This window comes from Paramisgurnus dabryanus, chromosome 13 (assembly GCF_030506205.2).
Source record: "Paramisgurnus dabryanus chromosome 13, PD_genome_1.1, whole genome shotgun sequence".
Taxonomy (NCBI): Eukaryota; Metazoa; Chordata; class Actinopteri; order Cypriniformes; family Cobitidae; genus Paramisgurnus; species Paramisgurnus dabryanus.
In genome coordinates, this window is record NC_133349.1 from 31,469,051 (window position 1) to 31,494,371 (window position 25,321).

The window sequence follows — 25,321 nt, forward strand, 5'->3', positions numbered from 1 at the left end:
ACAAGTCCCACATTTTGGTAGCAGCACTAAAAAATTGCAAACTTCATTCGTTTGAGGAAAATAAAGAAATAAAACCGTAAAGAGATAACATTTAGGTTCATTCACTTTACTGTGTGCAGATAGTGAGGAAAGCTAAACTGATTCTAGAAAGATCTCTGTTGGATCTCTGGCCATAAAACCACCTGCATCATTCCCTGCTCACAGAAAAAATAATGATGAGAGCCAAATGAATTCATTAAAACTGCTGGAAGATGGTCTGCCACAGGCCGTTCGAATTAAGACATCATCAAAACTGGATTAAAAACAAAGGCTGTGTGTAATCTAGTGTGTGATAATAGCATATAATTAAACAGATTGGCATGATGCTGAGTAAACAAAGCACTGGGGAGAGATTTGAGACTTAAGAGTTCAGATTTATCTTTTCTCTGTGCCTTTACACATACAAGTCACCGCCTTAGACTTATGAGCTTATAACTGTTTTGAGATATTGAGCTTTAGAGTTTTTAAATTCAATTTGACTTTTTAGTAGGGTTGTGCAATCTTTTTTTTTAACAATTACAAAAACAAAAACAATTATTGTGCTGCTTTGACATGTCTATTGCAATACTTACTTAATAAAAAGGTTAAATAAAATGCATGTTTTCAAAGTCATTGAGTAATCATTCTAAATAATTGTGATTATGAATTTGACCAAAATATTCGTAATTATGATTTTGCCCATAATCAAGCAGCTCTACTTTGTAGATACAACCTTTTTGTTTTTTAAATAAAACAAATCTAAGAAAAACAACACCACATAATGTAAATGTGCATGGGTGATTCTCGCAAAATTAGACTTATGAGGTGTCATGAAACATTTTGATGAAAAAAGTAAGAGTATCAACATAAGAAGCATACAGTTACAAACATCACATTTAAGGGGAACATTTTCATTACCGCAACGTGTCCATGACTGGATTTGGGTTCTTTGGCATGGAAATATTTATAATTAAAAAAATCTAAAATATACAAAGATTCAGTGCATGTTATACTATAAACATTTACAGTAAAGAAACATGTGGATTGGTGATCATTGGTAAATGTAGAAACAATAATAAGGTATATAAATGTGTCCAGGATTAATTTTCTCAACCTCCGCAACAATTTTCAATCATTGTTTAAGGCCTGGAGGAACTAACATTTTCAACAACAAAAAAAAATTGGTTGGAAGGGACAGAATTGACTGTGACACTCAAGATGGCTACCAGATAAGCAGTTCTTATTTTTTCTTTCTTATTTTTTTTTATATTTAATGTAATATCATGTTGTGGTAATGATTATTTTTGATAATGATAATCTAAAAAAAATGTAAATAATTCTATAGGAATTTTTTTTAATCATAATGCTTATAGTAAGCTCAGACCTAAATCTTAAATGTGCAAAAAAATTCTGATGCTGGCCACCTTCTAAATCTGGATTTTGTGAGAATCACCCACATGTGCTTGTGTGTATCATGTCACATGTTTTGTGTTTACCTTGGATCCTCCGACGAAGGCAGAAGTCTTTGTGGCTTCAGCGTAAGAGTCATAAACGTGAGGGTAGCGGATGCGTTCATATTCTCTGTGTCGGCCTAACACCGGAGAATAACGTGCGTTCAGCAAGGCCTGCTCTCTATATACAAACACAAACATATACAGAGTTACTTTCTCTTTAGCTAAAGCTGCTCTCATACAAATTGATATAATCAAATGTTTTACACACAGCAGGTTCTGAGCTGTTCAAAATCAATACAGCATTCAAAAAGCATGTCCAAATGTGACAAATCATAAACAAGCATCTCGCTTAAGTGGTTTACATTATCAAGAATATGTATAAATGTCTAAACACAAACACATTCATCTTACACACATTACTATAATTCACACATTTAAAGTGCAAAGCAAAATTAAACGGTTTTGGCCAATTAAAACACAAAAGACATCAGACTTCACATGAACTTGTGACCGAGTCTGTTGGTATAAAATATCTAAACAGAACCTGATCTGTTTGTACTTCACTCAGCCAAAAGTACTGTTGTTAAAACAGACATGTGATCAGACCCGAAAGCTCAGCTTGCCACCAACCCTCGAGCTCTCCGGATTAAATTACACACTTTAAAATGACCGTCTGGAGGGAGTCTGATCCTTTAACATGCAATCCTGATACGCATCAAAGCAAGATTCAATCTATGAAACAGGTGTCACACGTGTCCAGGTCATTTACACTAATGTTCAATAGTTTAAAGTCAGTAAGACATGTTTGTGTCTGGAGGAAACAGATATTTCACTTTAACATGGTAAATAATGCAGTAAATGATTGTTGCTAGTTTTATATTTTCGATCAGATGCAAATTTTAATCATATTTAAAGGGGTGGTGTAGTCCAACCTGTGATCCGATCATCAAGAGAAAATCTTATTTTCTTATTTGGATGCAAAAATATCTTGTGCACATGCGCAGAAGAATTGTGCTTAAGTTCACGTCTAATATTTGCATGATATCACATGATTCTCGTCACAGAAACATGCAATAGCAAGGCAATGCCAATATGCATTATTAAATAATGGGGTCACACGCTGCAGCAGTCAAGTCTTTCATAACATTACATAAAGCAATAAAATAACGTTAAGCCTATATCTGAAAAACTTTCTCCAACTCATCTTTGTGCATTTGTGTTAAAACTGTTTCAGCGAGTAGATTTTTTCTCTGAGTTAAAGACTGAAAAATTGCGTTTTTTAGTCATTGGGATGCTTTTTGGCTAGTTTTGAATGTCCATTTGGATAGTTTTAAAACGCAAAGCTGGCAACCCTGGCTGTGCGCTTGAGCAGACGTTTGGTTAGAATTATATAGAATTTACAAGTAAACATGTAGTCGTAAACTAAAATCACATTAAATTCTGTCGATTTGACAAAATGTGATAATGACACTCTTTAATAATAGGGCTGCATAACGATTAATCGTTTGCAGAATAAAAGTTTTTGTTTACATTATATATGTGTGTGTACTGTGTATAATAATTATGCATAAATAAATGCACATACACATAGATATTTAAGGCGTATTTACATCTGTATATACATTTTTATATTTATAAATAATTTATATTATATATAAATATTTAATCTATAAATATTTTTTTCTTAAAATTATACATGCATGTGTGTATATTTATTTATACATAATTATTATACACAGTACACACACATGTATGATGTAAACAAAAACTTTTATTCTGCAAACGATTAATCACGATTAATCGTTATGCAGCCCTAAATAATGACATTTTGTGTGCGACCTGATGAGTTCGGTGTGCGTTCACGTGCTCTCTGTTTCTCAATGAATTATGCGACGCGAACAAGCTTGTGTCACATTGTATCCTTCATGTTTCTGAACTTGATCAGAGTTTTAACATTAGTGGAGTTCACGGAGCACCCGCGGGTTTATCGGAGAATGACCGTGAGCGCTACCACGCTAAAGCTAGCGTGCAGTTTCAGCGTGCCTCCGGATTCTATGGCGATAACAACTGGCTCTTGTTTTGAAAGTCACGACCACGCGCTGGATTTTCTCCCATTTTTGTAAACTATTATTATTAATAATAAACCATATCTTTTCTAAAATCTAAAAAGTTTGCACAGAGATGGTAACAAAAAGACAATGCTTATGTTAAGCCCATTGCACTGAACGAGCAAAGCTCAAGCTGACTCAAGATTTACAAAACGCAAAGCTGTAATGTAAAGTCCCCTGTCACTGGGACAGCAAGTAGACTTTTGAATCTGAAATAATGAGTGGATTCTTGCCGATAAAAAAAGCTTAGAGAAATAGCTTCTGCTCTATCTAATAGAAATAATAACCATTATAACACCAGTCACATTTATAATCTACACACCTGCACTGTCCATCATTAATATACTAAAAGGGGTCATCAAATTGCTTCATATATCAGTGCAAAAACACTATTTTTGTGGTGCTTTGACAAACAGTGTCAGCTTTGTTCATGGCAAAGATAGTTTGGAGTGGTTGGACTAACAAACTATAATGTAAATCAAAGTATTGTGTTGTGTCACACATTATTAGTTCCTTGTCGTATAGTTACGATAGACCATTTTTTGTCGGTGGGCAATGATTGCTTTTCACCGGCTACCACCGCAAGTAAATTTCAGATCTATGGGAAACACTGATATATATATATAATTTCATTAAATTAAAATTCAATTAAAATCAGTAAATTGAGCCCTACTTAATGTACACTAAAACCTGAGGTAAACTATATTACTGAAGATTAAATGAACAGTCAATAGATAACTCAACCATTAAAACACTAACCTTTAACTTCAAGTTACAAATTACAATAATCATCACAACAGCACTGCTACCGAAAAAAATGAACAAAAAAATAATAAACCGTAAACAGAGATAAAGACTTAATGAGGCAGATAAGCGAGTAAATTAAAATCTTTCATTTTTTTCAAATTTAAATGTTAAAAAATACAAAAATCTTCACTATGCTTTCCCAAACATTTAAACCACACATATGAATATGAAAGATTAGGCTGACATTAGTGGTTTCCCAGACAGGGATTTGCTTAAGCCAGGCCATAGTTTAATTAGGAAATAAAACTAGTTTTAACAAACATGCCTTACTAAAAACATTACCTTTGATGCAAAACAAAGGGCACTGATGTATTTTAAGATATGTCAGTGCAAGTTGTTTTCAGTTTGGACAGCTCTTACATTTATTTTAGTGTAGGACTAGTCTAATCCCTGTCCTGGAAACCGCTCCTATAAGATTTATTAATAGTGATATTGTGCCCAGACAGAATTACAGACTTTTCGATATGATGATGATAGCGAGCATCTAAAGTGTGCATGAGGTCAGATTTATTGTGCTGACACACTTCTTTTTCTTCTTTTAAATCATCAAATAATATAAAGACATTAACCATTATGCCGGCAGGAGTGTTTATGTTTGTTCTGTGTGCTGTTAGTGTAAATCAATGATTTCTGTATTTCTGTATTCACGACTCCATCGATTTTACTTGAAAAGTAGATCTTGGACATTCTTTAAAACCCTTCACAATATAAAACTGTCTGATCGCACACCCCAGTTGTTGTTTTGCAGTCAGACGGTGAGGTATTAACACCTCATCTCTAATCTCCTCCTCATGCTTTGCCTCATTTGGACGGCAGCATTTTTAATTAAACAGATCATTGCTCTTTTCATCCAGTGAAAATTAAACATTATGAGAAAATCCCTCCCGTAAAAGCTCCAGATAGCACACTTTTATCTCTCTCTTTCTCTCCTATAGCCCACATCCTGATGAAATATGTAGACGGCCACTTGCTTCTGTGATGAAAGAGAGAGAGAGACAATGAGATAGAGAGACATTCGCTCACCTCTGCAGTCTCAGCTCCACAGGGTCGAAATGAAAAGTGCTCTCCCAGGACTCCCCTTCATCTCCCCGTTTCTCTCGTTTTCTCTCTCTCTTCTCCTCTTTCCTGTATATCTTCATCATCTGTTTCTCCTGTTCAGACTGGATGGTCACCTGACAGCCGTACGTGGGCTTGGTGGGATCACTAATTCCTTTGTTTTTGCCTTTGACACGAATTGAAAATAAGAGGAAAAATAATTGTAAAACATTTTCTTCATAACACAAAGGCTACGACTCACAACAGCAAAGATTAAATCATATACTAAATAAAAAAAAAAGTGCAATTACCTGCTTATTTTCAACCATTATGTATTTATTGCTGTGATTTACTATAAAGTTTGGGAAAATATATTTACTATTTATTCAAATGTTTATATTTAATTGTATTATTGAATTTAAAAATGAAATACAGCTCGTATAGGTTAAACGTTTTGGGTAGTCGTCTTGCAATGTTACAAAAAAGTAACGGATCTGTCAGAAACTAAAGGAAAATGACCTTCATTAACTTAATGGAGCTGTTTGGAAATCAGCGTTGCCCTATGAAACTCTTTCAGCTCGTGTCTTGTAAGATTTGGTAAAGCCAAGAGTTGAATATTAACCCTATCAGAGGGTTAAAGCGCTATCAAACCGCCTCTGTCTGGAGCACAACAGCTCAATAAAAGGCCCAATAGCTCTTGAAAGCAGATGAGATGGGATGATTGCATCGGGTCTGGGCTGATTGTCTGAATGATCTCTTCTTTATCTGCTTTAAAGGCTCGGCCACGACAAACCCATCTGCTCGCTCTATTCACAGCACGTCCTTCGCTCTCTCACTGTCTGAACACCACAGAAAGTACCGATGCACACTAAAACCGATGGATCACCCAAAAATCATCATTCTGTCATCATTTACTCGTTTTGTTTGTGGAAAAGTTATTAGTTTTTATCTTGGCTGCAATTTCCTGCTCCAAAAAGAGGGATAATTTACAATTTCATTATGATTCCACATCCAAGAGGAGGCAATTGTGCATTTTTGCCTTCTACAGTATGTAAATATCCTATTTAAAACAAGTATGACAAGTAAGCATTGTCAGGTTTGCAGTCAGGTCTAATATAAGCTACATAACATTGTGACAGATTCAGAAACCAACCTGTGCTAAAGTGTGCCAAGCAAACTGTTAAGATCACACCAAAACATACAAGCCCAGTTTCTGATCCACAACTCCTATAGGTAGCAAAAGTAACTGATGTAGATGTGTGGGAGGTATTTGTGTATGACATTTTTTTAAGTAAATAAGGCAAACTCTTGAGTAACCATCACTCCTGCTGTACTGTATATTAAAGCCTGTTTCAACTACAGACTGAACCACACAATAAAGAAATGCTTTCTTCATCCTAAACCTGAGATTAAGGAAATATTCACCAGTCTCTGTCTGAACAGACAGCAGGAGCCTAAACACAGAGCTCAGGATCCACATGCAGTACACTGGAGGTAAGCGTTAACGTTTGACGGAGGGCGTGTCTGAAGTGTGGCCAACAGCCAATCACAGTGGCCGCAACACATGCTCCTCTGTTCCCCGGTCTTGCATAAAGTAATTGGCTCTGCACTAGGTTATTTTCATAAGGTGATCTGATTGTTGGTGCTTGAAAAGTGGACTTCTGCTGCGAGTAACGGCAGTGACACAACTGTGGCGGATCTACAATTTAGTTCGGCAACACATGACCTCACCCATTTAAAGTAAATGAGAAGCGTTAACGCACCGTGTGAATGTACCGTAAGACTTTATGTCCATTTTAAGTGCCATTTAACGCTGCATAATCATGTGCCTCTATACTGCTCAATGACAAAGACATTTTCTAATGCAAATACAAAATACGTTTGACAAATCAAAAATGTAGAAAATCAAAGTAGAAAATAGTTCTGGGTGGTTTGACTAAAAATCTTTTTTCATAGATTTTACACTTTATCACAAAGGACCTAAAAACAGTAAAATAGTACAATGACAAACTCGCTTATATTAAAAGAACTTTAAAATCAAACTTTTTATTAGCAAAATTTGAGGCTTAGATACCCAATGAATTTTTTACACCCAGCAAAAGTCTTTTTTAGGAAGTGGCATCACTGCGCTACATCAAGACCTGTGCGCATGTGCAAACTCTTTAACTGTTAGAAAACACTGTGACGTTTTTTGTGGGCGGAGTTTAGGTGACGGCAGAAAGGTCGCTTCACTAACACTAGCTAAGAGCCTGTCCACATAGTGAGGCTGTATCCGTACAAAATTTATATCCAGCATTTTGGAAACCGTGTCCCAGAGTGGATAAATCTGAACCAACATCCTTGCGTTTTCGTGTATACAGCCAATCCATATATTTTAGCCCTTTTCTCACAGAGATTACAGCAAATACACGGAATGATGTGTAAATGTGCTTATTATCTGCTATTTCTCTCTGGAGAAATCACGCATGTGCATTGATTTGAGAAAATTGATCAGATCGTTTGAAGTTGGGTCATGTTGCTAATCGCTGCAAACTTTTCCCAGACCACATCCACCTGCCATACCATACAAGCCCATAGGCGAGGGGGGTTTGGGGGGTTTAAACAAACCCCACCCTCACTGCCAAAGGTCCAGAATTGAAGTCATTTTTTTCATGTGATCATGGCCGTACCCACCATTGAGGTCCCAGAGGTCCGGACCTCTGTCATTTTCTGACGCTCGTCTTATCTGACTCAAACCTCAGCGCTTGTTTGGCTTCTTGCTGCACTGCGCAGACTGATCGGCATGTGACATCTTAGCACTGCAAGACCGATTCAACAGTAAATGACTTAGTATGGTTTTAAATAGATTTTGCGGTAGTGTGATGTCACAGGCCAACAGGTCTGCGCTGCACCCTTTTATTGTGTATAATTATTCTGAGATGACCAATCAAATCAAACCAGGCAGACAGAGGTGCAACACAGAGGTCAGATGTGCAGTTAGTGGAAGTGCAAGAAAGGTGTAAGTAATCAAACGCTGACTATTAAACAGCAGTTTAATGACGAGAAATATGAAACCGCAGTGACTGACAAGACAAGAAACATTACTGCAGCTGAGCCACATGGGTGTCCAAATTTAATGCGCTGCTTTCACTCCCTCAGTAATTCACTTTCCGTTATTCAGCGTGTTTATTAAAAAAATACAACGCCACCCTTTAATTCTTGAAGAGATCTTTTTAATGTATAATGATTAGATTCACTGTGTTATACTGGACTGCAACTAAGCTTGAACTTGAAAACACAAAGCATCACGTGCGCTGTACAACGCTTCATCCACCAGTAGCGCGCGTGCACGGAGTTTAAATGAGCCCATGTTCATCTTTTGCTTAAACATTTTATTGCATTTGGTCTTAAAGCCTAATAAACAGTACCTGTTGAAGTCATTAAAGTTAATTAAATAACAAAAGAAGAGAAAATCACTCACTGCTCCTGACTTTCTATAGTCTTGTGCTCTGCTATTTGAAGCTTAAGGTTTATCATTAAATTTTGATTTCTTGAAAAACTTTTACTAAAGTTAGTATTACATCTTACAGTTAGTATAATGCATGCAGGGCAAAAATAATATTTATGTAATGTGGGGTAATGTGAAGTAATCGTTAATTCATTTATGCTTTTTTAATAATTACAGTTTTCTTTCATGGGATATGGACCCCCTAAAGTAGCCTTGGCCAACCCATTTATACAATTCTAGTTCCCTGCATTACTGATGTTGTATTACAGCATATTAAGTGTATAATAAGTGTGTGCATATTGTGAATTAATTTAAAACTAACTAATTATTGATAGCCTTTAGTTAATTCACTAAAATGAACCTATATTCAGTTAGCCTACTGTACACTGTAAAAAAATTCCGTAGAAATTGCAGCTGGGTTGCCGGTAATTTACCGTAGATTTAAATTTATGTTTTTCACTGGCAATATTTTGTTCAAAGTTAAATGAACATTAAACATTTACAAGTCTTTGTCTTTACAGAGTAAAACTAAAAAACAGCATCAAGCTAAACATTCTGGGAAACAAAATCTGAAGCAAAAAACAGAAAAAGGTTGATGATGATTTCTGGTTCCCAGAATGCTTTGCATGAGGCTGTTATTGTATAGTTTTATTCTGTACAGATAAAGACTTGTTAATATTTAAAATGTATTTAACTTTGAACAAACTCTTGCCAGTAAATAACATAAATGTAAATCTACGGTAAATTACCGGCAACCCAGCTGCAATATCATTGTAATTTCTACGAATTTTTTTTACAGTGTATGTTTACTTTACTGACACAGGCCAGTGTGCCCAGGATGGTAAAATAATTATTACAATGTATTCCAAAGCCCACAGATAAATAATTTGTAAAAAAAATTCCCAAAAAAATAGTTTTTTATTTCAATTTCATTTCGACTTTAAAAACCCTGTATCAAAGAGCTGAAAACTGAAACTTGATGCAATGACACACTTGTCCTCACTATGAAACGTCCCTTAAGGCATGGTTTCTGCCATTTGTTCACACCTTCTTGTTCACTACATTTCTTTGTTCACTACATTTCTTGGGAAGACTCCGTGTTTACGAAGGGCTTCGTGTGGATGTAGCCTAAATATGTTTTGTTAGTTTGTTTGACAACACTTTACGATGTTTATGATGCATTATCTAATGATAACAGTTAAACTTTTCATTTTAATAATATTTAAAAATGCTAAAATTAACATGAACTTTTTTTTTTATTAGATTTATTAGATGTCTATTACTATGTGCTGGATTGGCACGGACATGAAGTGTGCGTTGCAAACACAAGTATTTTTGATTATCATTTCTGTTCAATCGCTCATCTCATTGCGTTTAACCACTGCTTTTTTGCATTGCAGTGGCAGCAGGAATGCAATAAAATGTCAAATTGAAGCCTGTACTAATACAACAACAGGACATTTGTGTTCTTTTGGTAGCATGACTCAGTGCTTATTTGTATAGGCTTCCTCCAGTTTCGCCTTTGTTTGCCTCCAGATGACGCAATCATGACTAAAAGGGTCAATTAGCAGGGACTGTCACAAAGAACAGGTGAGTCTGTACAGAGCTGCTCTCTCAGAGGATGTCATTCTTTGATGGTTGATGTTTGGCTCTTTTTACTGAATGGCGGGACTTTCTTTGCTACAGCGGCTATATTGAAAGTTGCGATCTCCCCCATTCAAAGCAATAGCAGTAACGTTTTTTGGGTATACAGTGGTGTGAAAAAGTGTTGGCCCCCTCCAGATTTCCTGTTTCTGCATCCTTCAGATCACCAAACAAATTTAAATATGAGTCAAGGATAACACAAGTGAACACAACATGTCGTTTTTAAATGAAGGTTTTTATTATTAAGGGAAAACAAAATCCAAAATCCATGTGTGAAAAAGTGTTTGCCCCCTTCACCTAATAGCTGGTTGGGCAACCCTTAGCAGCAACAACTACAATCAAGCATATGTGATAACTTGCAATTAGTCTGTGACAGCGCTGTAGAGGAATTTTGGTCCACTCATCTTTGGAGAATTGTTGTAATTGGAGGGTTTTCAAGCATGAACTTCTTTTTTAAGGATTGAGGTCAGGACTTTGACAAGGCCACTCCAAAGTCTTTATTTTGTTTTTTCAGCCATTCAGATGTGGACTTGCTGGTGTGTTTTGAATCATTGTCTTGCTGCAGAACCCAAGTTCGCTTTAGCTTGAAAAATCCTTCAGGATTTTTTGGTAGACAGCAGAATTCATGGTTATCACAGCAAGTCTTCCAGGTCCTGAAGCAACAAAAGAGCTGCAGACCATCACACTACCACCATCATATTTTACTGTTGGTATGATGTTCTTTTTCTGAAATGCAATGTTACTTTTACGGCAGACGTAATGGGACACACACACCTTCCAAAAAGTTCAACTTTTGTCTTGTCAGTCCACAGAGTATTTTCCCAAAAGTCTTGGGGATCATCAACATGTTTTCTATCAAAACTGAGACTTTATGTTATTTTTGCTCAGCAGCGGTTTTCGTCTTGGAACTCTGCCATGCAGGCCATTTTTGCCCAGTCTCTTTCTTATGGTAGAGTCACGAACCTTAATTGAAGCAAGTGAGGCCTGCAATTCTTTGGATGTTGTTGTGAGGTCTTTTCTGACCTCTTGGATAAGTGGTCGCTGCGCTCTTGGGGTAATTTTGCTTGGCCAGCAACTCCTGGGAAGGTTCTCCACTGTTCCATGTTTTCGCCATTTGTGGTAATGCCTCTCACTGTGAAGTCCCAAAGCTTTATTACCTTTTCCAGACTGATAGATCTCAATTACTTTCTATCTCATTTGTTCCTTAATTTCTTTGGATCTTAACATGATGTGTAACTTTGGTCTACTTCACTTTGTCAGGCAGGTCCTATTTAAGTGATTTCTTGATTGCAAACAGGTGTGGCAGTAATCAGGCCTGGGTGTGGCTTGAAAAACTGAACTGTTTTGTTTTAACAGGGGGGCAAACACTTATTCACACAGGGCCATGTAGTTTTGGATTTTGTTTAACTCCTTAATAATAAAATCTTCATTTTAAAGCTGCATGCTATGTTCACCTTTGACTAATATTTCAATTTGTTTGTTGATCTCGAACATTAAAGTTTGACAAATATGCAATAACATAAGAATTCTGGAGGGGGCCAACACTTTTTTTCACCACTGTAAGATCTTTGATGCAGCGCAGCTCATCTATGTCAGTTCCAGAACAGTGCACCAAATATAAGACACTGCGGGCGGGGCAAACATTGCAAAAGTCCTCAGTCATTGCAAGTGTCATTCAGTTTCCCATCCTGCAAACACCACGTGCTTAACTATTGATGCACATGTTGAAACTATATTATAAAACTACCTAGTAGAGATTAAGAAGAGACTTGTTTTTATTATTATCCAGAAGTACAAACAAAGTCAATGCTTGCCACTTTTACAATGTTTTTGTATTGATGTTTATAAACGTGCATTATAATAGTGGTGCATAATAAAAAAATATTATTCTTCCCTGTTTACAAAATGCCCTGATACACAATTGTCCTGGTACACAAGTAAACATTTAAGCAGAGTTTTAGTTTAACCTGTTTTGAGACTAAACACGGTCAATCCTGCAAATAATCCTTATACTTTCAATCAGAGCGAAGAACAGCATGCATCTTTAGATCATCTATGGGGAGTGTCCCTGATTCAAAACACACAAACTGATTTATTGGATGCACAGTGTGAAGTGAAAACCACTGTTCAGTCAGCAGAACATCAAAGCTCATCACATGCTTGCTTAAAAGCCCCTGGATGATACTTATGAATTCTGGGAGATTAGACGAATGGAGTGTTTTGGAAAGAAAATCACTGATATATCAGGACGCAGCTGCATGAAAACCCTTCAGTGAGAGTATGAGTCCTGTTTGATAAACCCGCTGTAATTAACAGAAAACCTGACCCGTATACATGGCCCATGGTTCTCTTAGGAACATGAAAAATATATAAAAACTTTAAAAAGATTATACACAGAGTGATAATCACTATAGCTGTCAATCAGTGCGGTAATTTAAAACATTTAATGGTCTTCTGACAGAACATGAACACAAATAAGCGCAAGACAATTTTAAAACGCCTATCAATGCGTATTGAATTGAGTCAAAATAATCTGGACCAATGGACCCACAGTCCACCCCGTGCCTATTGATTCTCAAACCGCACCCACAAGAAGCAAATGAAGTTTAAATATTAATCCACCCGTTACATCAAATATTAGCGGTTCACTCCTCAGGTACTCCCGTGGTTTATACTGAGCATTTCATGATAGATTCTGTTAAAACAGATGGAGAGACGGTTGCTATAGCAACACAATCTCCCACAGTAAAACAGAACCTAACCAACCACTGCCTTAAAGGGTCATGAAAGCCCCCTGTTTCAGCTTCAGTCTACCTCACTATCATTTTGAAAATCCAACATAAATGAGCGCAGACCCTATGCTGTCAGACGGAGGGCAGATAGTGGGAATTACACAAATCATGCGTTTCAATTAAATACATATTTAATTAAAGCTGAAGTCAAATATAACTGGTACAGTTGAAATATGACAGTACTGTGTTTAAAGAGATGGAAAAGTCCCCAGCACATCATGTTTTATGAGCAAGTGTCTCCAATTCTCAAAGCTTTCCTGAGAAAAATGTGACCTGTGCTGGCAAATTAATTCAGAATGATAAAATTTTCAAAAATTAGTTTTGACGTTATTAAAAAACTGCAAAAAAGTATGATTTGTTGGAATCTGAGAAAAAAAATACAGTGCTTCACCTGTTTGAAATTGAAGCAAAGTCAATTTCGAATAAAAGAAAATTGTATAATAATAAATAATAATAAAAGATTGTTTACGGTTCAAAAACAAAAATCACAGCATCCATACCTTAAAATAACTGGTAAAACGAATAGATTTGGCACACACAAACTCAAAAACAATAAAAGGGATGTCCACAACTAAGGATTTACATATTTGAATCAGAATTGTTGAATCTTGCCCAAGTCAAATCATCTATGTGTGTGTGTATGGGTTCGGAAGGGGACCAGGCCAAGGTAGACAACGAATGGGTAAAAATTGTTTTTTCTTTCACAAGCAGTGAACAGAAACAACTTTCTGATAAAGTGAAAACTGCCTTTCAAGTGATGAATGAAGACGAAACTGACAATGCATTTTTATCTTTTTTTAAGTTAAAATGAAAGGCAGTATAAACATTTGTAAAATGATTCCTCATAACATTTTAAAGCCACAATCTACAGAGCATCAAACAAAGATATAACAAAAAACTAAACCTAAAAAAGAACAAATGTAATCCTGCATGGAAAACCCCAGCTACAGTTCAGCGATCTTATTTCATTTTAATTAGAGATTTAGCGCGTCAAAGTAATCATGATTTGTGATTGTTACTGTAAATTATAAAAAAAACTTTATATACAATTCTTTTAACATTAATTTATAACAAGAAAAACACTGAATTGAATGATTTATAGACACTACACTGTAAAAAGATTCCGTAGAATTTACAGTATTATTGGCAGCTGGATGCCAGTAACTTACTGTAGATTTAAATTTATGTTAATTACATGCAACAGTTTGTTCAAAGTTAAATGAAAATTAAACATTAGCAAGTCTGTATCTTTACAGAATAAACTAAAATAACAGCCTCAAGCAAAGCATTCTGGGAAACAAAATCTGAAAGAAAAACCCAGAAAAAGGTTGATGAGGATTTTTGGTTCCCAGAATGCTTTGGATGAGGCTGTTATTTTATATTTTTATTCTGTAAGACAAAGACTTATTAATGTTTAATGTTCATTTAACTTTGAACAAACTGTTGTCAGTAAATAACATAAATTTAAATTTACAGTAAGTTACTGGCATCCAGCTGCCAGTAATACTGTAATTTCTACGGAATCTTTTTACAGTGTACGCTTTATTATTTTGCACAAAAATGCTTGCTTTGACTTTGATCATCTCTGTATTCAGTTTAGGTACAGAAACACCTGATGATTCTTATATCATTTGTTTCGGCAATCTTGTTTCTATCATTTGTAAGTGAACACCGACCATAATATTAACTTACAAGAGAAACTATCGTGTCAAATATAGGTTTGGTGCAGATATTTTTCACAGAAATTTTTGAAACAGCTTACCTGTCATGTAGGTTATCCTTTGGACAGGATAACCACCCTGTTATAAATACATTTAAAAAGTTATACCTGTCGAAAAATATACTTTTTTTTATGTTTATCAGATAATGTAACATCGTTCAAGTCCTGCACTATTTTAATTCCTGAATGTATTAAACATGAAACCAAAATGTCAGACACGCATGTAAATGGAGACGCATCTTTGTATTAGATTAAGCATTTAGGACGGTACAGCTCTCAGAAAGCATACAAATAAAGATAATTTTAGGCGTTTAATGAATATCTAGAAAATTGGAATCGCTAGACAAGGACTTAATTTTTATGAAAACCTCTATTTTGACCAAAATCATCATGTACACTTTTTTCCTCTAGCTTAAAATTAGACGGTGCACAATTAGACTCATTTTACCAGCACGCGTCACAATTAATTGGTTGATAAATACAAACATTTTTGATAGTTGATGGCTAACCAACCACCCACAGCCAAACCGAGTCTAGACCTGACATCATAACATATCATGTAATGTACTTACACTCATATACTACAGAAACAAACACTTAAGACCCATGAATGCCTCTCTTAACTACTACATGATCTTAACAGTGTGAAGTGTCAGTCTTGCTGTCTTGAAGAGTTAAGCAATGTCTTCTCATTGGATAAGAGCATGCAGTCTCGTGAATAATTATACCGATTAATTGACATACTATAGTACATCGCCATGTCACATCTTGTGATGTTCACACAATGTAGATTTTAAGCCTGGAAGACGAAAATAGCACAGATAAGTTTTAGTACTTCCTCATCTTCAATTAACATGAAATCAACCATCACATTTCAGACTTAAGGGAGCTGTTTTGGTCACTTAATTTAAGTAAAACACTTACTATGGACTTTGCAGCAAAGCATAACAAAACTTAAAGGAACACTTTGGCAAGTAAAGGTAAATATATGGTGCCGGCCATGAGGTCTTTAAAGTAGACCCGTAGGTTTTTAATGTTTACAACCTGTTTCTCTCTAAGATCACACTTATCCTTATAACCGAGAGTTTTCTTAATGTAAATGGTTTAATGCAGCTAAACAGAGATATAAACTAAATACAGCATTATACTGTCACAACATCTCAACTCGTAAGCATGAAGGTTACATAGAGATCGTATGAGGATGTAATGCTGACCTGAGTGACTACTACTGCTGTCAACTATTTCCCCGCCGTTGACGAGTTATCTCTTCAATTAAGAGAAAACATTTGCGTAAAAAAAATGTGTCTCTGAATAATTTCCATGTTAATCTGCAATATCGCACTTACCCAATTTATGAAAAAAACTGAAGCCAAAAAATGATTTATTAATTTTAAACTCTGTGCATGTTTTGATAATTGTTCTGAATTTGATCTCTAACAAAATTCCTTCACAAAAATGCAATTATTTCAGCTTTTTGCTTTAAAAGTGTACTTTTAAAGACAAATACCTATATTTAAAAGTTTATAAGTAGAATAAAAATATAGATAGGACTGGGCTCAACGCAAATATTTTTTATACTGGCCCGTGGTTCAAGTTTTCACTTGCCCTGCCAACATTTTCACTGGCCCAAATATAAAACTTTCAGTGTCACATAATTAAAAATAATAATTCAAAAGTCAAATATAATTGTATAGATATACAATAGACCCATTCCAACGAAAAAAGGCACCCAACTTTTCTGCTTTACCTGTAAACTGACAGCAAACTGTGCAAAATATTGCATTGTTTCTTTTGTTGTGTTTAACTCAAGTAAATATCTGCTTCCAAGATGTTAAATAATATATATTGATGAAAATATATTTCAGTGACTGAGAGTGAAGCATTGGTCCAATTGGGCAAGTGACAATACAATTTTTACTGGCCCAAATGTCTCTCACGCTTGCCCCGGGCCACTGGACAGTCCTTTATGTTGAGCCCTATAGGAAAATTTTTCCCCCCATTTTGTTTGTTTATTGTTTGTTTGAAAGCAGAGGTCTGTTCTTTCATTTAACATATTTGTATGTTTCTATATTTTTAGAAGAAAATTTTCCTGGAAGGCATTTTGTGCAACTTTTTTAAAATTACAAAAATGCTTGCAGGCAACATTTAAAAAAAAAAAATGGCTGGCGGCAAATGAGTTAACAAATGTTGCCCTATCAGATATGAGGCACTTGCTTTATTACACAATTGTGTAATAAAGCAAATGCCTCATATCTGATAGGGCAACACTTGTTAACTCGTCTGTGTCTTTTCACACGTGGCCACTTGTGTAAAACCTTAAAACTTTTTCATATGATGTGAATTTATCTTCACTAAGCAAAATAAACATTAAAACAGCTCACTGCGTCCTCACTCCTCACTACATTTTTCTTGAAATTTTAGTTGTCTAAGTAGTTGATAATTGAGAATATCACAATAGGACAAATGCCTTTGCATGCTACTTAATGTTAGCATGCTAGTCCTAACAGAGCTCATGAAAGACTTTAAGCACAAGCAATGACAGGCAAAAAATACAAAAAAGGTACAGTAGATCTATATACCGGTACTTATCAGCTTTCCACAACAGCCACAGTTATCTATGCCAAAATTTTTGGTTCAATCAATATCAGATCATTTTTCCAAATAAACTTTCTAAACTATTAAATGGGATATGAAAAACAGAAGTGTCCTGCAGGTTCTGAAATAAAACACTTTGATGTATTATGAAAACAAGCAAAGTGTCATCACACAAGCACATGAGTTCTGTTGTACTGAATATCAGATGCAAAAGAACCATTAAAATATAAGTCCCTGTGATATGTTTCAATCTACTTGGACTTGTTAAATGTTATATGGGCCATTTCAATGCTTTTATGGTAGTAGCAGTAGAGTACAGTAACATATCCACCTTGCTGCATACAGCAGAAACCAGAAAAGTGCAGGTTTATACAAACACTTGCTTTTTTACCTGTAGTTGGATTAGTATTAAGTATTATTATTACTTGTTGTATTACTCATTGTTAAGTACTCATGTAAATATACCTCTTTAACTGTTTTAGTTAATATGCCAAGAGATGCAGTAGACACCCGAAAGAGTTTTGAAGATCGATTCACCAGCAAGCGATAGTGAATGAACGGGAGGGGGATTTTGTGCCCTATTACTATCTCGTAATTATTTCTATTATAAACAATGGTCAAATGTCACCCTGTCTGTGTAATCCAGTCTACAGCCTCATAATCTAATGATGTGATTAGGACTGAGAGCATCAAACTTTCATTCATTTCACTCATTGTTTTCAATCTTTAACATGATCTTACTCAGTTGATATTAAAATATCAAGATTATATTTTCACAGACTGTTCTTCATATTATGTAGGATGAGTTTATGTAGGAAACAGTGGTTCACAAAAAAACGACTGGCTGGGATTTCTTTAGCTGGTATAATATTTGTGACTGGGTCAGAAATATTAATATATCATAAATCCTAATAAATTACAGTTTGTCAAGATTTAATAAGATTGTCATGGCAATAATGTCCAGTAAGTAGCAAGAATATTAAAATGAACAGGTTAAAGACCTTACCTTAATTATTTTGTCAGAATATTATCCATTTATTTTATGGACATTTCATTCCCAAAACAATATATACATAGCCCCCCTCTTGGGTTGCCAGACACATACAGGGACGCAGCTGATGATGGAAAGCAGGGATGCAACAATACAGTTGCGGTTCAATACGTATCTCGGTTCGGTTCTTGCACAATAAAACTTTATTTTTTTTAAAATGCAAAAATCTATAAGAACAAATACATACAAAAAAACAAAAATGGGCAATTTTAAATAAATATACCTATACTTAAGTAAATAAAATTGACATGTATTAATTTAACTGATGCTTTTATACAAAGCGACATACAATTGCTATATATGTCAGAGGTCGAACGCTTGTGGAGCAACTAGGGGTTAAGTGTCTTTCTCAGGGACACAAAAGTGTGTCACAATGGATTCGAATCCGGGTCTTATCCACTGCACCATCACCACCCCATATATAACTTAACAGTTTTGCAGTACAGCAGCTTTCATGTAGAATGTAAAGTGCAACATCACTCTATGCTTTGTATACAGTACATCATATATATTTACATCTCAGTTCTCGCGCTAGATATCTCGAGATTTAACTTTGTGTCATGCACATTTTCTGCTAGAGTTGAAATGATGCAGTTGAGACAAATAGAGCATGTTTGAGTCATTCGCATGCATTTCGCATCAATTTGCGCCTTTGCATTGACTTGGTATGTAATCTACTCACGCAAATAATTAACCTACACTACAGATTTGCATTGGTGTCTCGCTTCTCCGCTCGCTATGGTCGAGTGCATCGCAAGCATACAGTAGTTAGCCGCATGTAGCCCACAGGGCTGTGCCACTAATAATTTTTCGATTCTTGCACATTTCGATTGCAAAAAAACAAGATAATTCGATTAGTGTGCCGCATTCAGTTTCTGTCATTTACTTTTGTGTTATAAATCCAGTGCAACATAAACAGCAGCTCCTCTATCTCGTTCGCAAGTGCACGCGCTCTCGCATCTGTCTGAAGTCCAAACACAAAGTAGTAATCCTTATATATTTGTTCAGTTTTATGTGTTTCAAGCAAGCTGGGGCAAACTATCTCTGTTAAAATATAATCAGCTGCATCTTGGCACCCCTCTCTATCTCTCTCTCTCTCACATGTGCAGAGAGCTGCGCTCTCAGATCTGTCCAAAGTCAGATCACTAAAGGTAGTAATCCTGATTATGTATGTAAAGTTATATGCATTTCAAGCGAATTATCCCTCATGTTTAAAATATGAATCGCGTTCTGCTAGACTGATGTGTTTAAAAGGCATTTTTGAAGACACCACTGCTTGACACGTGAAGCCTTCTGCAACAACACTAAACAAATGCATTGACTTTTGTGTGAGTGTGTGTGTGTGCACGCGTGCACGTTTTTACAGTCATTAAGTAATCGTGTTAAATAATCGAGATTATGATTTTGATCAAAATTATCAGAATTATGATTTTTCTCATAATCGAGCAGCCCTAAGAACCCATGGTGACTTCATATTTATTTGCGGAGGGCCAAGCACCTACCAAAATGGACAAGCACATATACTTAATTAATTTGAATAAAAAAACTTTTGAAATTCGTGAACCTATCTGATTGGTGAATCTCATGAGTAGCGATATCTGCAATGCTTTGGAAAACTTGACCGCGATGCTTTCCTCCTCCTTTTCAAAGTGCTTGGGCGCTCCATAGCGTCTGCCGTTGCTAAGTAACCCAAGCATTGCTTGACATTGTAATGAGCACCCAGCAGCGGAAAAAGAAATGGGAGCGTATGAACATGCATGTTTGTTAAGAAACTAATACCTGGTCCACAATTTTTAAATTTTTATATTTTAAAATATATGTATGCATTATAGGGGCTGTTTACACTTGGTATTAAGATGTGTTTTCATCGATCGGATCACAAGTGGACGAGAGAGACACATTGCGTTTACACCTGGTATTTAAATCCGTCTCTTTTGTCCACTTTCGACCGCATCTGTCCTGAATACTGTGAGGGGGTGGTCCGTGAGACGGTGGGCGAGTCTCTCTGCTGTCATTCAAACGCGAGCGGGAGTAATTATGAGTTTATATGGACGCAAACTTATATTATGTCGGAGCCCGCTGCTTGTTTAGCAAGTATACATGCTGCACAGTGTTTTGTATGTTTATTTGTTGGAGCTTTCTCTGAATTTTCAGCGCAATTGATGAAATAGGATCGCGCAACTTTCACGCTTTCAAAACGAAACTACGGAGAACACCCCGCAGTAGTTTTATCAATGAAAGGCTAAAAATAGCGCTGTTCACCGTATGTTCACGGCAGATGTCAAAAAAGACGTAAAATTAGTGTTTAATACCTCAGATTAGATAAATGGGCGGAGAGAAGGCGGTCGCATGTGGCTGTTCGAACACATTCAACCACATTGCGTTCCGCAACTCCAAAGCGATCCGATCGAAAGTGGTTTCGACTACCTCTGGATGTGGTTGAAAGTGGTCGAAAGTGGACGCGTTCAAAACGTTTTGAACACCGTTTACACCTGGCATTAACGTCGTCCACTTGTGATCCGATCGACGAAAACGCATGTTAATGCCAAGTGTAAACAGCCTCATATATAAGCCTATATTCATCAATGTGCTCGCCCACACATACACCCTGTAACCAACGCAACACTGCAGTGAATTGGTGCATTACCATCGGCAGAGGTATAATACTGCCACCATCACAGCCCTAAAAACGATTTTTCTCATGGTTTTTATTTCTGTGATATTTCACGCTCAGAGGATTGTCTTCATAGATGCATGAAAGAGCATAAAAACACATGCATTCATGGCATCGCGTGTGAACTCTCTTGAGTTATCAGCGTATCACGATGCCTGATACCACCACACATTCTCATGCCAAACTGGTTGTAAGCGAGTTTCCATCTCAAGGCTTTGACAGAAATGCCTATTACAGACAAACCAGCTGGTACTTTCAGATCTGAGAATACTATTCTGAGAAGCTCAGTTCTGGTCTTGTCTCTCCTTTCTGTCACAGATATTGACCGTCAAGACTCAAAAGGTTCTTCTGAATTATTCATACTGTCTTGGGCACCTTCTCTACCTCTTTAACATTTCCATCTCAAAGGCGGCTCTGGGCTTTTCTTCCAAGCTGTATTTGGGACACAATCACATGTGTGGTGCCTGCGACTCTACAGACACGGCTGAATACACACACTCCCCACTCTAAAGAGGACCTAATATTGAATCATGCCTTACTATAACATGCTGTTTGAACACAGTTGTGTGCGTAAACAACCACCCTATTATAATAAAAACCCAGTCACTTCTTTACTTTTAAATCTCATAAATAAAAAAAGCTGCGTTTTAAAACATACCATTCAATTTTTTTGCCGAATTTTATGTCGCATTGGAACAGGCCCCGCCCACGACTGGTAATGATCTCTGTCTTATACATAAGATAAGAGTTAGTGAATAAATACACTTTATGTCACGGTAGAAATCATTTAAAAAGTTTCAAACTTATAAAAAAAAATATTTATTCAGCTAAAATTAGCTAGTCCAACTGGAAATGCTTACTTAACAGGTTAATCAATATGTTCATGGCCATCTAAAAACCTTATTTTAAAACATAACTGGTAATATTTGCTTTACAACACTTTTAACATGTTTGTTCATCTGTGGTAGAATCGGGCAAAATCAAGTCTACGCTTCTGTCCGGTGTGCACACACTCATAGAAAACGATATGTCTTGTTTTTAAAGTGACACTTTGTAGTTTTTCCAACGTTCATAATATATTTTCAAGACCCTTGTGATGGTTCATCGACTTAAAATAGGTTGAATGATATGTCCACCATAGCCTGACGGGGTCTGTATCGCTTTTACTCGTACTTTTAAACTTGGGGTTTCGGGAAGTAACCAGAGCACAAAACAAAAAACTAAAGAAATTTGCTTTACGGCATACTTCACTTCCTCCACTCCCTCAAATTCGGACGTGAGAGCGCAACTATTTATGTTCCTGATGTTTCTGTCATGGCCGAAGCAGCACCTAAGAAAAAGAAACTCAAGGTTTTGTCGGAGGAGACCAGAAAGAGAAAACGGGAGAGTGACAGAATAAAAAGAAGGATCAGGATCAATTTTGGGCCAATGTTTGCTCGCTGGCGTGAACTAAAGGAGGAGGAGGGGGGGTTCCTGGCTGATGCTGACTTGGCCGTCATGCTTTTGTACTGGTAAGTAATGTTATATTGCTTGCATATATAAGTCCTGTCTGGCGCCCAAACACAATTTGTTTACGTGAATTTTACTGGAGGCTACTTGGAGAGTTTAGAGAGACACATATATCACGTGACATTGTGGCATCATGGACCTACGACAGGGGCGATCCGGGTTCGATTCCCCTTTAAGGATTTTTTTTATATATAAACTTTAACCAAGCGACCACCATTACAACTGGCTTGTAAACGTGAGCTACGCGATCTTTTGGTGATTGAAAAAGAAATAAAACCCATGAAATAATATTCATATGACATGCTGGAAGGCACACTTTGTGACCTAAAGAGTTGTCTTCTTTTCTTTTGCGACAGTGCTGCGGCGCTTGTGGCCTCTAGGGGCGCTAAACGTGAAAAATACATGTCTAGCACCCCCTAGTGGCCAAAAAGTTCCATGGTGTGCCTTTAAAGACGCAATGTTTCTGTGGGATGTGAGCAAACTCAAAAAAGAACGTGAATGGTTTCTAAATGAAATCAAAAATAATTTGATTTAAATAATAAAATAATAATAAAAATTTTAGTATAAAAACGTTATGCTTCAACATCAAACTGTGACAAAACTCGCTTTCAGAAAATATAAGCATTCAAAACCTAAAGTTTTTTTTTTATCTAGTATTTCTAAGACATCATCCTGCACTTCAGCTTCTCACCAAATTTCCTGTCCAATTTCCTGTTCTCTAGACACTGAAGCCCACCACATTTTAAAAGACGTGGACCTTGCACCTGAAATCAGACACTTGTTTACATTTACTAGTTGTTATATGGTGAATGGCACATAATGCACTAAGTAGGGGATAAGAAACATTTACATTTATGCATTTGGCAGATGCTTTTATCCAAAGCGACTTAAAGTGCAAGGTTTACATGTTTTCCAAATGTGTGTTTTCTGGGTTCAAACCCATGATCTTTTGCGAGCTAACCTCGCAAACTACCACTGAGCCATACAGGTTCACCGACAATTTCAGAAAAAGTTTAAACACTATAAATGTGCTTTCCTATTGGGGAAGTCTAATATCGCGTCAGTGTCACGCAGGTCGCTTCAGCGCACACACATACAGCGTCCTCTGGTCCAGAGCAATAGCATAGGACAGATTTTATGACCAAAACAAAATGTATCCGGTCCACAGAATGATGTATTATAAAGCACAGTGGAGGAGATCACACATCATAAACGATTAGAGAGCCTCAACAGTGTCTTTATTCTGTAATAAAAGTTAATGTCATAACTAAATCGGGTCTCTAGATATCTGTCCTATCAAACCCCCAAAAACAAAGGCTTGCACTGAGATTAAACTCAAAGATATTATTGACTTGAAGGGGTGTTCATAAGACTGACATGACACCTTCATAATCATGACATGACATGTGCCATAAACATGAAGGAGATTTTATGGACGTTTATGACAATTGTCATTAACTTGTGTCATTTGTTCAATTAAGTCATTTTTAATGCAAAGATGACATTGTTTGAGATGTCTTTGTTATGACAACTTGACATAAACCAATGCATCGTTGAAATTTGTCTGTTTTCCAGCTGTCTTTTGCATGCATGAGCTTTACATAAGAAGGAGGAAACAATCGTCTATAGGGAAAAACAGTTCTATGGCACCTTGAATAAATGCAACTAAAGTATGTGATTACTGAAACATATTAAAACGCCTTTCAACTACAGTAGTTCTTTTCTCCTGCCTCCAATAAACACCTTAGAGTGTCAATTTGTAAAAAAAAAAACCCACTGAAGAAAAATCGTGGGAGCTTTATACTAAAAGCTCTGAAACACAGCATGAGGTCTCTCTCCACAAATAACACATAAACACATCTACTGCCAACATGAAAGATCAGCTATAATAATGCCATCACTCTCATAAGTGCAGAAAATTATGACAAGCCCACAGACACAATAAAATACACATGAAAAAAGTAAAACAAAAAACTCTTAAGCATGTGAGGGCTCCTAAAAATGCAAGCCTGACATCCATGGCCTATTGTGCTTTGAAGTCGGGCTACCAAAATGCATCTCCGCCCTGCCCGTCGGGACTTAAAGGAAGGAAAAATATATTTAAATGCTTATGCATTCTCTCACAGATTTGGATGGGTGATTATTGGTGTATGTAATTCAGAAATCTGGTATTTAAAATCGCGTTTGAAAACACGTTTGTACATGAAACTGTACATGAAGCAAGCGGTACTGATTTGTCATTGACGATTTGGATCTGTTGTGCAAAATTTCCTCCAACGTCTTCCTGTCAGTCATTACTATCCTCACGTAAAAAATGAACTCTACCGTAGCAAGCTTTAAAGTCATATAGATCGGCCATTCCCAAACTGTGGTCCGCGGACCACTAGTGGTTCGTGAGGGTACTGCAGGTGGTCCGTGAAAAGGCAA

The 25,321-nt window shown here is 36.4% G+C and overlaps 1 protein-coding gene across 1 annotated transcript in view; it reads right to left on the minus strand.

The window, feature by feature from the left end:
- The window catches only part of ascc3 (activating signal cointegrator 1 complex subunit 3), a 294,060-nt gene that overhangs the window by 230,282 nt on the left and 38,457 nt on the right, over positions 1–25,321 (minus strand). The window contains exons 6-7 of the mRNA XM_065246358.2: positions 5,411–5,609; positions 1,515–1,650 (exon numbers count right to left, since the gene is read on the minus strand). Of these exons, the coding sequence (XP_065102430.2) occupies positions 1,515–1,650; positions 5,411–5,609 (335 nt within the window). The remainder of the gene's footprint in view (positions 1–1,514; positions 1,651–5,410; positions 5,610–25,321) is intronic.